Raw genomic sequence first — 13,641 nt, 5'->3', positions numbered from 1 at the left:
TTTTCCAAAGTGTGCCTTCCAAAACAAATGTCAACACATAATGAAATAAGTGTCCTGTGAACACATACATTTGAGAATTGCTTGGTAAAATTAAGTTATTCAGTTTTTGTTTGGGGGGGGGGGTTACTCTTTTTATTCTGTTTTTTTGGAGAACTCTTTGGAGCTCCTTGTGTAAAAACATGTAGTATGACTATCTGAGAGGGGGTTTATTTATAGCTAGTTCTTCAACTGTGCTAGACTGAAACCACAAAGCATCTAGCAAGAGTACTATTTCATGTCATAAATTCTGGAAAAGGTCAAATTTTACATTTCATCTCTACCTTGAGTTCCGAACTCAAACTGATCCCTCCTAATTCCAGCTGTAACTCCACCCCTCCCTGTAGCCTGGGCTTCAAGCTATCACTCACAGCATCGTGACTACAAAATATTAATGCTTCTTTGAACAGACCCATGAACTTCAAGGCTTCCTATTTGCTATTGGTCTAACTTGGAGCTCTCTGAGTGGATTTCTTCATAGCAAGATCACCACTCAAGTAGGAAACTTCAGAAAACAGCCACCGGAAGTGGAATTTGTTTTCTAGCTCATAAACAAGTTTTCCTTCAGAGACCTGTAAATTAATGGCAGCGTTCTCTGTTTCACTTTCAACTGCAGGGAACTTTACTTGACTGTACATGTGTGCGGCTGAGGTTCCCTGCAGTTGAAAGTGAAACAGAGAACACAGTTTATTGTAGGATCTGGGCCTCCTGGGTCTTAAGAGGAGAAGAATCTGGACTTTACTGACTTGCTTTTGAATGCTCTGAACTGATCATCAAGCATTAGATCCTGGAGGCTGGGGACCCCCAGTATACAATATTGTCAGGTGGAAAATTCTCACACCCCATGCCTGGGGCTCCTTCCCACAGGAAGGGAGAGCTCCATTTGCATACTGCTCCAGCCCCCCTCTTCCCTCTCCCTATAGAAGAAGAGGGAATGATACAGAAGATCAATACTTAGGAGTGCAGGAGCCAGGTGTGTGTAGCTCAGCCCCCCACTTCCTGTGTGGGGACAGATGTCTTCAGGGAGCACCCCTTCCCCTCTTCCTCTGTCAGTGGAAGGCTTACTTGTTCAGGGGCCCCCACAGAAGCCATCCTATGCTTTTTAGGGGTGCCTGTGACTGGATCAAGGGACATGACTATTTCCGAAATTCAGCCTTAGGAAGCCCATTAAACACCACACACCTCACCTAAGCAGATTCTCCCACAGCTCTCTCAGGAGGAAAGGTGGTGTTTCATTCTCCAGTCCCTGAATCCCTCTGTCTCTCTTGGCTACTTCTGAGCTCAGGTAAGGAGAAAGGGGAGCAGATTATGAGGGTCCTGAAAAACTGTCTACTGGCTACGGATTTAGGCTAGTTTTAGCTGATTATTATAATAATTATGATGTAGTCTAATAAAATACTCAAAATTTAAAGTGAAGGATAAGTTAAAACTACGTGAAATGAAAGATCTAGTTTTCCACTGTGCTCCAGTGGTTTGTCTTCTCTGCCCCCCTAGAATACACGGGCCCTACTCGGGAAGATCCCCTGGAGAAGGAAATAGCAACCCATTCCAGTATTCCTGCCTGGAAAATCCCACGGATAGAGGAGCCTGGAGGGCTACAGTCCATGGGGTTGGAAAGAGCTGGACACGACTTAGCAACTGAAAAACAACATGCCTCACACATAGTAGGCACTTCTAACAGGACTTCATAATCATTACTGCTTCCATGAAGAGTCAAAAACAATGAACATTCTTTAAATATTTTTCATTGCCTAGTACACGAGTTGAAAGACTTTTTCTTAAAGAGCCAGATAGTAAATATTTGGGGCTCAGGAAACCAAAAGGCAAAACCAGAATATTATTCAAGGACTTACATAACTATTTAAAATGGAACCATTTGAACATGTAAAAGTTATTCTTAGTTCTGTGAAAAAACAAGCAGCTGGATGTAGGCCCAAGGGTTGCAGGTTGCTGACCCCTAACTGGGTGTATATCCATTTCCTATTTTATTACTTTTCTCTAAATTCCAGTTTTTCCAAAGTGGGTTTATGAAACATCAGTCCTTCACATGATCCTGAAAAAGCATGAACCTGTGTGGTCAGATTCATTTGGCAAACACTTACATGAGTGTTCTCCAAGCCTCCCTGCTTGGAATCCGGGTCACACACTAGCACGACTCTCAGAAGACTGCAGTAACCTGTTTAATCATGTGACAAAGTGTATCTCATAGCAGAATTTTCTTCACATAACATTTATGAGCATCTCACAGAACACACTTTGGAAAATGCTGCTGTAGATCCTAGAGTTTAATGGCTATTGAGCATTTCACTGTATTAAGTTGAGTTTGTGCTCTATCATGATGCATCCACCTGAGAACTCTGGCTTGGACACTGTGTGTTAGTTACTATCTTCAGCAGAGTAAATAGGCCAAGTTGGTCTTCCGTTTGCAAGAGCTGCAGGTTTGCTGATTTTCCTCCTTGTGTTTATCTCGGGACCATAAAAATGTTCACTTGGAGAGCCCAGTGGAAGTGCCTCTTGGAAGGATCAAGATGCCTCAGGCAGCACTTCTGCACCTTGGGAAGTAGGCAGAGCTGCTGTGTGTCCTTGAAGAAGACTGAAAACCAGGCCCCTTCCTTGCTGCTGTGACATGGATTTGCTAAGCTACTTTCACTGTATGTTATGTGTATATTCACGGTATATTGTTTGTATAGTGTGAATGCACACAATTCCTCTAATTGTATACTTAAAAGTCAGAGAAGACAAATATCATGTGATATCACTTACACACAGAATCTAAAAAAATGTGACAAATGAACTTATTTACAGAAATAGACGCATAGACCTAGAAAACAAACTTAACGGTTGCCAAAGAGGAAAGGTGAAGGTAAAACAAACATAACACAAAATTTACCGTTTCAGTCATTTACTGGAGAAGACTCTTGAGAGTCACTTGGACTGCAAGGAGAGAAAACCAGTCAATCCTAAAGGAAATCACCCTGAATATTCATCAGAAGGACTGTTGCTGAAGCTCCAGAACTTTGGCCAGCTGATGGGAAGAGCTGACTCACTGGAAAAGACCCTGATGCTAGGAAATATTGAAGGCAGAAGGAGAAGACGACGGCAGAGGATGAGATGGTTAGATAGCACCGCTGACTCAATGGACATGAATTTGAGCAAACTCTGGGAGATAGTGGAGGACTGTAGCCTGGCATGCTATAGTCCATGGGGTTGCAAAGAGTCAGACACGGCTTAGCAACTGAACAACAACAACAACAAATTGACCGTATACCCTGTATGGGTTCATTTCTGAGCTCTCTATTCTGTTCCATTGATCTGTGTGTTTTTATTGCCAGTATCATACTACAATTATTACTATAGCTTTGTAATATAGTTTGAAATCAGGGCATATGATTTAGGACACCTAGCTTTGTTTTACTTTCTCAAGATTGTTTTAGCTATTCAGCATCTTTCGTGGTTCCATACACATTTTAGGATTGGAACTTTGCTAGGGATTGCATTGAACCTAAAGATTGTTTTGGGTAGTATGGACATTTTCACAATATTAATATTTCTAATCCATGAGCATGGAGTATCTTTCCATTTATTTGTGTCTTCTTCCATTTCTTTCCCCAGCATCTTATAGTTTTCAGTGTATAGGTCTTTCACCTCACTGGTTAAAATTATTCCTACATATTTTATTCTTTTTGCTATAATTATAAATAGGATTATTTTTCTTAATTTCTCTTTCTGTTTGTTATTAGTGTATCGAAATGCAACTTATTTTTGTGTGTTGATTTTGTATCCTGCAACTTCACTGCATTTGTTATTAGTTATCACGGTTTTTGGTGGTGGTGGTTTTTTTGTTTGCTTTTTGTTTTGGGGGAGGAGTTTGGTGGAGTCTTTAGGGTTTCCTATATATAGTATTATGTCACCTGGAAGTAGTAACAGTTTTACTTGTTCCTTTCTGATTTGTGTGTCTTTCATTTCCTTTTCTCCCTTTATTGATGTGGCTAGGGCTTCCCATACGATGTTGGATAAAAGTGAGGAGGGTGAACATAGAACACATTTTTGAGATGGAGTTCCTTATGTTTAAGAATGACTTTTCAAATTTGAATTTGTACCGACTAATTTTAAAGATAATAAAATTCTTCTAGGCTCCCAATGTTTAGACTCCTGCACTGGAAGGCAGATCTCCTGGGATGTTCCACTGGATGTTGAGTATAGTTCCCTGTGCTATGCATCAGGACCTCGTTGTTTATCCACTCTAAATGTAATAGTTAGTTCACTACTAATATAAGAAAATACTGTGGACTGACTGGCTTATAAACAACAGAAATTTATTTTTCACATTTCTAGAGGCTGGAAGTCTGAGACCAGAGTGATTGTCAGGTTCTGACGAGGGCCGGACTTGCAGACTGCTGACTTACTGTATGCTCGCATGGCAGGAAGACAGTAAGCCAGCTTTCTGGCCTCCATTATTAATATAAGGGCACTAATCTCATTCTGAGGGTCCCTCCCTCATGACCTAATTACCTCCCACAGGCCGCATCTCCAAATATGCTCACACCAAGGATTAGATTTCAATACCGGAATAGCGGGGTGGGCACAAGCATTCAGTCCATAACATGTAGTTAATTAAACTTGGTTCTTTTCTCAATGGCCCATGAAATTGAAAGTACTAGTCTGGGACCACGGTTTACTTGCTAACAGAACTATTGTTGAGGCCAACTTTCAGATGATCTAGAATATGCCTATCCATCTTTTAAAAAATATTATCAGAATGGAAACATGAAATTTAAACACCCTCATAGAGAAGTGGTATATCCCAGTTAAGAAATACTGTCTTCCTTTTTAATCCTAAGCCTCCCCTTAACTGTGCCAAGCCCTGAGGATGAGCAGACAAATGGTCTCCAGTCGGAAAGTCTTTTTACCGCCAACCTCTCCACTTCCTGTAAGCACCCTCCACGAATGGGGAAGGGCATACAGAAGCTCTGTGTGTGTTCTGGAAGATATTTGAAAAGTGGTGGGATCACCTAGCAACTCCCGTTCACCCTGGGGCTGGCTCCCAAGGAGCACACAGCAGCAGTGTGTTAAGAGATGCCCCAAGCTGCTTCTGGAACTGTGATTTTCATCCAGAAGCTGGTGATGGGAAAAAAGTTGGGAGTAGAGATTTAAGCAATTTCACCAGGAAGTTATTTTACTCATTTTCATATTGAAACAAGCAAGGAAATGTTATGCTATAGAAAATAAAACTCACCTGCATTTTTAAGATAAACCCACAGACTTCAAAGAAATGTTGGCTTCAGTGGTCTCCTTTGGGCCAGGCCCCAGGCCCTTTGAGAGAATTTGAGTAAGCAGAGTTGGAGAAACAAAGGGATTAATCACTCCTGCCACTGGCAAGTGGGTCAAAGCCAATTAGGAGACTTCCTTTTTCCAGGTGCATCTCTGCTCATTGGGCTTATTATCAATCAAAACCAGATGTGCCACAGGGGATGCGCTGTAGAGGTTCTCAGAAACACACTCCATGTTCGTGATCTAAGTGTAGGCAGAAATGGTTTGTTTATAAAAGCAAATACCTCCAAGAACCTCCTGCTTTTCAGAAGCCTTTTAGTTCTGGTCATGTGATGGGTAGTGCTTCGATTAAGTTCTGCCTGTATTTAATTACCTTAAAAAAAAAAAAAAAAAACTTGGTAGTTTTTCAGCTAAGGGATGAAAGTTTGGGGTGGGGATGGGGTGGAAAGAGAATGCCTGGATTCCCAAAAGTGCTTTTCAGAATCAGGAACTAGGGACTCAGACATCAAGGTTTGATGTTCAGATACTCCCTCTTCATCTCCTGCTCTCCCTTACTCACACAGACACAGGATAAGAATTCCTAATTCATCACTCATTGAAAGGCGGATGTTCCAACATCAACCAAAGTGTCCCTTGTAGCTGAGCTGAAAGACAGCTGCCCAGGGGCACACTAGCACGTGGCATGGTGGCAGGGAGAAAGGAGAGCCACACCCCTTACAGACTGCCCTCATTCAGTCTATGGGGCCACTGCGTCCCCTTCAGAGTCCAAGTCTGCCCCTCCCCTCTGACAGTGGGTCAGTAAGAGCAGCCAAGAACACACTCTGGGCTGTGCTTCCCTAGCCGCTCACATCCGTTAGGGCTCCAGTGTGCCCTACTGAAGTTCCTTCACACATGTCCCCGCTGACTCCAGCAGGTTCATGACAGACAGACTGCCAAACGGCGGGGCTGCCTCGGCACGAGGCAGCTGAGTCTTGATCCCATCAGGACAAACCTGAAACCTCCATCTTCACAAACAAGAGCACAGAAATAACCAGCCTAGTCCACCTGCTCTGGGAGCTGAGGACAAAGAAATGAATAAGGCAAATTATAGTCTAGCCGGAAAGACTGCCTTGTAGACAGTTAACAAACCACAGTTAACTATAGGTAACCGTGGGGAGAATTACAAGAGAATTTTGCACAAAGTGTCCGAGAGACCCAGAGTGGGAAGGGAAACCTGCCTGGGGGCGATGATTATCAAAAACTGCCAAATAGGAAACTCAATAGATGAGGACATTGTTCCCCAAACTTGAGCTGAGTAGCACCCTCACAAGTGTTGCTCTGTCCACATCCCCCATATCAGCGTTTTCTTCATAATTTACTTGAAATTGATAAACTCAAAAGTCAAATATGTTTCTTTAAAGGGAAGCTATAACATGACAGTTGGAAAGCCTGTATAGTTCTCCATTCATAAAAGCTAACTCGAAAAGGAAACACAATGAGGGACTTCCCTGGTAGTCCAATGGTTAAGACTCCATGCTCCCAACACAGGGGTCCCAGGTTCAATCCTTGGTCAGGGAACTAGATCCTACAACTAATGATCCCACGTGCTGCGACTAAGACCCTGTGCAGCTAAATAAATAAATATTTTTTAAATAAAATAAAACAAAAGTAAACACAATGAAAGCAAAATAGTGTCATTTAGTTCCAGCTGAGGAGAAGGCAATGGCACCCCACTCCAGTACTCTTGCCTGGAAAATCCCGTGGACGGAGGAGCCTGGTGGACTGCAGTCCATGGGGTCGCGAAGAGTCGGACATGACTGAGCGACTTCACTTTCACTTTTCACGTTCATGCACTGGAGAAGGAAATGGCAACCCACTCCAGTATTCTTGCCTGGAGAATCCCAGGGACGGGGGAGCCTGGTGGGCTGCCGTCTATGGGGTCGCACAAAGTCGGACACGACTGAAGTGACTTAGCAGCAGCAGCAGCAGTTCCAGCTGGGTCCTGAGGATTTGTCTCTTTGTGTCTCTCTCGGCTAAAAGGAGATTAGCATGTGTTAAGGACGTGTTGGGGCTTCCCTGCTGGCTCAGATGGTAAAGAATCTGCCTGCAATGTGGCAGATCCAGGTTCAATCCCTGGATCAGGAAGATCCCCTGGAGAAGGGAATGGCTGCCCACACTAGTATTCTTGCCTGGAGAATTCCATGGACAGAGGAGCCCTTGGACATGGGCTGGTGTCCATGGGGTTGCAAAGAATCTGACATGACTGAGCAACTAACAGTTTCACTTTTCACTCTTTCAAGGAAGTGTTAAAGACAAGTTAACATAGAAATGAGATTTGTATACTACATTAAAAGAACTCTATGAAGACATATATACAGAAGGATTACTAAATCAACTCTATCTCAAAAAAAAAAAAACAACAGAAGAATTATAAGAATACTGGAAATGGTAATTATTGTACACTGTAATTTAATGTCATTTCACATATATGAGAATACTACTTCAGATGGCCTTTCCTACACTGAAATGATACTGGATTAATCAGGATGCTTTTGTGAGGTCTAGGGGAAACAGGACAATTTAGCCAGAACATGGACTAGATGTTTTGGTAGAGGTGGACACATCAGGGTGGACAAAGCACTCTGAAGCAGACAGCAGGGGAGCAGCATGTGCATTTTCCTTATTTGACCAGGATCATCCCCATTTGATCACTCTTTTCTGGATCTAAGAATGTTTGTTGAGGTACATGGTACAAGTAATTTTGATTCTAACTGAAATTCTTTGAGCCTCTTTTCATAAAACTACTGAGTTATAATAAGATTTTAAAACCCCTTTGTGTGGAAGGAAACAAAAGAAAAAATCCTTCTAGAGACTGTTGCTCAAACACTTAACACACTGTGCAGTGTGAAAGTGAAAGTGTTAGTTGCTTAGACGTGTCCGGCTCTTTGTGACCCCATGGACTGTAGCCCACCAGGCTCCTCTGTGGAATTCTCCAGGCAAGAATACTGGAGTGGGTTGCCATTTTCTACTCCAGGGGATCTTCCTGACCTTGGAATCAGCCCCAGGTCTCCTGCATTGCAGGCAGATTCTTCACTGTCTGAGCCACAGGGAAACAATCCTGTGTTTATGTGTCTGTCTCCCTGACAAAACTGGCACCCCTCTGGGCCAGGGATCTCCTGTTACTTTTGAGTATCTGGTAGAAAATTCAGATGTTATAGAGCTCAGTGTTTGCTGCATGAATGGCCAGATTGGGTGGTATAAGGGGGAAAAAAATATCAAATACTCTCCTATACTTCTGACCTGTGTTGTCTTAGTTTGAGACAATGTAACCTGATAATTTGAGTTTAGACAGACTTGAACTCTTGCCTGTAAAGTGAGGATAGGAATAGCACCTGCCTCAAGGTACTGGTGTAAGAATTAAATGAGTCACTAGATGTAAAATGAGTAAACAGTGCTGGTGTTGTTTTAGTCGTGTTTAGTTTAGTTGTGGCCAACTCTTTTGAGACCCTATGGACTGTAGCCCCCCAGGCTCCTCTGTCCATGGGATTTTCCAGGCAAGAATACTGGAGTGGGCTGCCATTTCCTTCTCCAGAGGATTGTTCCTGGATCGACCCAGGGGTCAAACCACGTCTCCTGCATTGGCAGGTGGATTCTTTACCACTAAGCCACCTGGGAAGTCCCCAGAACAGTGCTAGGATATAGTAAATAATTAGTCGATGGTAGCTATCATTATTACTGTTTTTGTTATAACTGCGCACAGGAATTATCAGATGTTTGTATATAATGCACATGGTGAGGTTCAGCTCTTTCCCTTTCTTCAGGTAATATGACCCTCAGTTTTCTCTCTACTCTTAGTCCATGGGATTTGGATGAAGCTTCACTCCTTGGTGCCAAGAATGGCCTTGTTACTCAGACCAGGCTAATCAGTGTGATCCAGTCTCCAGGCTACAACTGGCTTAGTAATGGTCACATGACCCAAGCCAAGCCAATGAGACTTGATCTCAGGACCTTTGCCAGAGATAATGAGGAAGAGGAACTTTTTCCTACTGGTCTTGCTAAGCTGGCAGAATTTAGCCCATAGATGCTGGTGACCATCCTTGTCATCTCCTGCACAGAACTTGCCCAAGAATGAAGCCTAAAGCAAAGGAAAGCAGAAGCAAAAGATACAGAGAAAGAGAGTGTGGGTGACACTGAAAATCTGGATCTAGCTGTTCCTAAAGGTGACTAATGACTTGTTTTTTATTTTTTGCTTCGTTCAGTTTGAGCTTCTGGCAGTGGTCATAGGGAGTCAGAGAACGTGCATATCTTTGATCATTTTTTCCCCCCAAAAATGGTTTATTTAGAGATTGAGTTTCACCAATTCAATTCAACAAACTGGCATTAAGGACACCATGGAGAGTGTGGGGAGAGCTGGAAAAAGAAACATGAATAAGACTGTATGCCCTCAAGGATCACATCTAGAAAGAAATACAAACTGGTCCTTTACAGTCATACCATATACAACTGGTAATTGAGAAATGATGAGAGTAAAAGAAGATTAGGAGATAAACATCAATCTATCACAGGATTGTCTGGGAGAAAAGGGAGTGGAGATGTTTGACCATAAAATAATTTTCAAACGTTTAACAGTCTTCTCTTGCCTGAATTCTGGAAGCCATTCATAGGATGCTTGTTTCAATTAGATTTTAATCACCCACAGCTAGGCATTCCTTTAATGAGGGCCTGATGTTACCCTGCGGAGTGAAGCGTGCTTTACTGCTGACTCTCGATGTGTGCAGTCCTGTCTCATGGACACCTCAAAGTCTCCTTGTAGGAGTCGCTGGAGTCGGTAAAGGGGGAGGCACTTGGGGGAATTACCAAACAGAACCCCTATTGCTCACATACCGCTAGAGGGGGCATATAACTCAGGTACAGCTCCATCCTCCTGTCATCAGCAGGTGTATAATTTCAGCTAGGTGGGCTATGAGGTAAGAGTATCATGTTCATAATGCTTGCTTTTGCAAGCAGCCAAAATGCCAGACTCTTCCCACCTGTAGCTCCAATACACAAAATATTGCCTGTGTCTGCTGCTGAAGGTCCTTCAGTGATTCCTCACCTGTCCAAGATAAAGTCTAAATCCGTTTACCTTGAAACACAAGGAAGGTTCTTCATGAGGCTGCCAGGCATTGTTTTAGATGCTTCAGAGACAGAGAGAGATAAAATCCAGTTCCTATTCTCAAGCAAAGGAATCCCAACTCAAACAGACTTACAGGGAATACAGTGAAAATGAATTGACTTATGGATCCGAAAATTTCAGGCAGTAGATTTAGACATCACTGGATCTAGCTCAAAATGGCAGCCCACTGCAATATTCTTGCCTGCAGAATCCCATGGACAAAGGAGCCTGGCGGGCTACAGTTGACAGGATCACAAAGGGTCAGACACAACTGAAGCGACTTAGCACGCACGCACGGATCCTGCTCAGATCACCTTCAGGGCTTGGCTTCTTCCTGTTTCTCAGCTGTATTTTCCTCAGTCTTGGCTTGCCTCTTGGGTAGGCTCTCTCCTATTGGAAAGTGGCCCCAATCTTTCCTCTGATGTGGGCTCCAGGTAGCTCCAAGTTTATGTCCTCCAAATTCATGTTCAGAAAAAAAAAAAAAAGATTCTTTCTTATAAACAATTGTGAGAAAAACGTCTTGAATCTGATTCTAATTTGTCCAAAATGGGTCACATTCCCATCCTAAACCCCTTCATGGTTTTCAAATGCACTGATTGACTAAGTCTGGGTCTCGGGATTACCCTGGAGTTGGGGATGGTATGGACTGACTCATGGCTGGGAGGAATTTGTTCTTCAAAGTGACCTCAGGGCACTGTTACTAGAAGAATGAATGAATACTAGGCAAGGCAATACATGTACTCAAATCTAACCTTCATTCAGCTGTTGCAATAAGTCTATTGTCTAGTCATAATACAGAGAGTTCGGGATGGAGTCCAGAAAATTGAATTAGAGAACAAGATTTTAATCAGGTCTCTTCCACACTTTTGAAGGGACAGAATATTCTGGTTTTCAGAATTGATTCCATTTATCCAGAGAAAAATGTATCTGCTTATTTGCAGACTAGAGGAAGAAAAGATAGAAAACAAGTTAACAGAAATATTCCTTAGGAAGATCCTTGGCCTTGGATCTTCCTAAGGATCCAACTTAGGCTTCAGTTATTTGCTTAACAAGCAACCTTCTGAGTTTGGTCTCTTTAAAGGACCCACCTGTGATACTAGGCGGGAGATTCTGGCACAAATGACCAGGACTGGATAATTATCTTCCCAGGGATAAACGAATAATGTGGCCCTCGGTCACATGGATCTATTCCTTGCATTTCCCTGAACTTTCACCCTCCATGAAAAGATAAAATCAGGTACCTTGGGTTAGAAACCCTCAGCAAGTGGAGATGAAGTCTCAATCAGGCAGGCTGGAGGAACCAGTCTCTCCCTTTGCTACAACATTGCCCTTTTAAGGGGAAAAAACAAAACAGGAAAGGTAATATTTTCATCCCTATCAATTTCTCAAGATTTTTTTTAAAACTTTCAGGGTCTTTTGAATTTCCATACAAATTTCAGAATTATTTGTTCTAGTTCTGTGATAAATGCCATTGGCATTTTGATAGGGATTGTACTGAGTCTGTGGATTGCTTGGGTCATAGGGTTATTTTAGCACATTAATTTGTCCAATCCATGCGCACAGTGTATCTTTCCATTTGCTTATGTTGTCTTCATTTCTTTCATCAGTATCTTAATAGTTTTCCGGGTACAGGTCTTTTACCTCCTTGGTTAGATTTATTCCGGGTATTATCCTTTTTGATGCAAATTATAAATGGAATTGCTTCCTTAATTTCTCTTTGGCGACTGGGTCCTGCCTCAGGTGGAGTCGCTGATTAGGTGGGGCTGAGTTCCAACGGGACTGGCAGTTGGGTCTGGGGAGGGCAGGGGCGGGGCCCAGTGTTGGCGCTGGCCCGCGGGAACAGGGCTGGCTCCCAGTGTTGGCACTGGCCCGCAGGAACAGGACTGGCTCCCAGTGTTGGCACTGGCCCGCGGGAACAGGACTGGCTCCCAGTGTTGGCACTGGCCCACACGGGAACAGGGCTGGCTCCTGGTGACTCTGGATGTGGCGCCCAGTGGGTTTAGGGGCTGGTGCTGACTTCCTGGTGGCCAGGTTCTGGACCTGCTGGTGGGTAGGGCTGGATTCCCACTAGCAGGCTGCTTGGCTTGGGTTGTCCTAGGACTGTTGCCAACCGGCTGGTGGGTGAATAAGCTCCCAATGCTAACAGGTTAGAAGGAGGACTCCAGTATGGCTCTTGATGAAATCAGCATCTTTGTGGTATATCAAGCTCCCCAAAATGTCTTCTGCCAGCATGTGTATGCCCAGGGGGAGTTCTCACTTGCCTCCTGCCTCTCTAGGATAGGAGGCTCTCTAAGATCAGCAAGTGGGTCTGTTTCAGGATCTTTTCAGATTACTGCTTCTGCGCGGGGTCTCGGAGCATGTGAGATTTTGTGTGCACCCTTTAGGGATAGAGTCTCTTTCCCACAGCCTCACAGCTCTCCCATACATAAACCCCACTGGCCTCCAAAACCAGACGGTCTGGGGGCTTTGGGTGCACGAGTCCTGGGCTGGGGTGCCCAGTGTGAGGCTCAGACCCCTCACTCCTTGGAGATAATCTTTGCAATTGTGATTATCCTCCCATTTGTGAGTCATCTACCTGCGGGTGTGGGTCTTGACTAAACCATGCTACCTGTCTCGTTGTGGTTGTTTTATGTCTTTAGCTGTAGGAGGTCTTTTCTGCTAGTCTTCAGCTCGATCTCATTGTAGGTTGTAATTTTGGTGTGCCCATGGGAGAACATGAGCTCGGGGTCTTCCCACTCTGCTGTCTTGATCCCTCACCTCCTTGTGTGTTACTGTACCATTCAGAATTCTTTTACTGTTTGATTTAATATGATCATTGGTTTCCTAGGGTTCACAGGTACACTATCATGACTTTGGCAGATAGAACTAATTATATTTGATTTTTTTTCAAGTCTTATGCCTATCCTGACTTTCCTTGTCTAACTGCATTGGCCTATACCTTCAAGGCAATGTTAAACTTTAGTGGAGGTAGTGGGTATCCTTGCCTTACTCCTGATCTTTACTGTTTCCCATTTAAGATACTGACTTTAGGACTAAGGTATATATATATGTTCTATCATGTTAGGGCGGTGTCCATTCTTATTTCCTTAAGAGGTTTTTGTTGTTTCATTGGTTTTTGTTTGTTTTTTGGAATTCAACAAAATTGAATTTTGTTAAAGTTTTTAAAGCACATATGGTTAAAGCATATAATTACATGGTTT

The 13,641-nt window shown here is 43.3% G+C and overlaps 1 protein-coding gene across 1 annotated transcript in view; it reads left to right on the top strand.

The window, feature by feature from the left end:
• The window catches only part of SH3PXD2B (SH3 and PX domains 2B), a 123,428-nt gene extending 119,445 nt beyond the window's left edge, over positions 1–3,983 (top strand). The window contains exon 13 of the mRNA XM_061129478.1: positions 2,507–3,983. Coding sequence (XP_060985461.1) covers positions 2,507–2,600 — 94 coding nt within the window. The 3' untranslated portion in view covers positions 2,601–3,983. The remainder of the gene's footprint in view (positions 1–2,506) is intronic.
• Positions 3,984–13,641: the final 9,658 nt, after the last annotated feature.

The sequence above is a fragment of the Dama dama genome, chromosome 25, assembly GCF_033118175.1.
Source record: "Dama dama isolate Ldn47 chromosome 25, ASM3311817v1, whole genome shotgun sequence".
Classification (NCBI taxonomy): Eukaryota; Metazoa; Chordata; class Mammalia; order Artiodactyla; family Cervidae; genus Dama; species Dama dama.
This window is presented reverse-complemented; position numbering and strand designations above follow the sequence as displayed.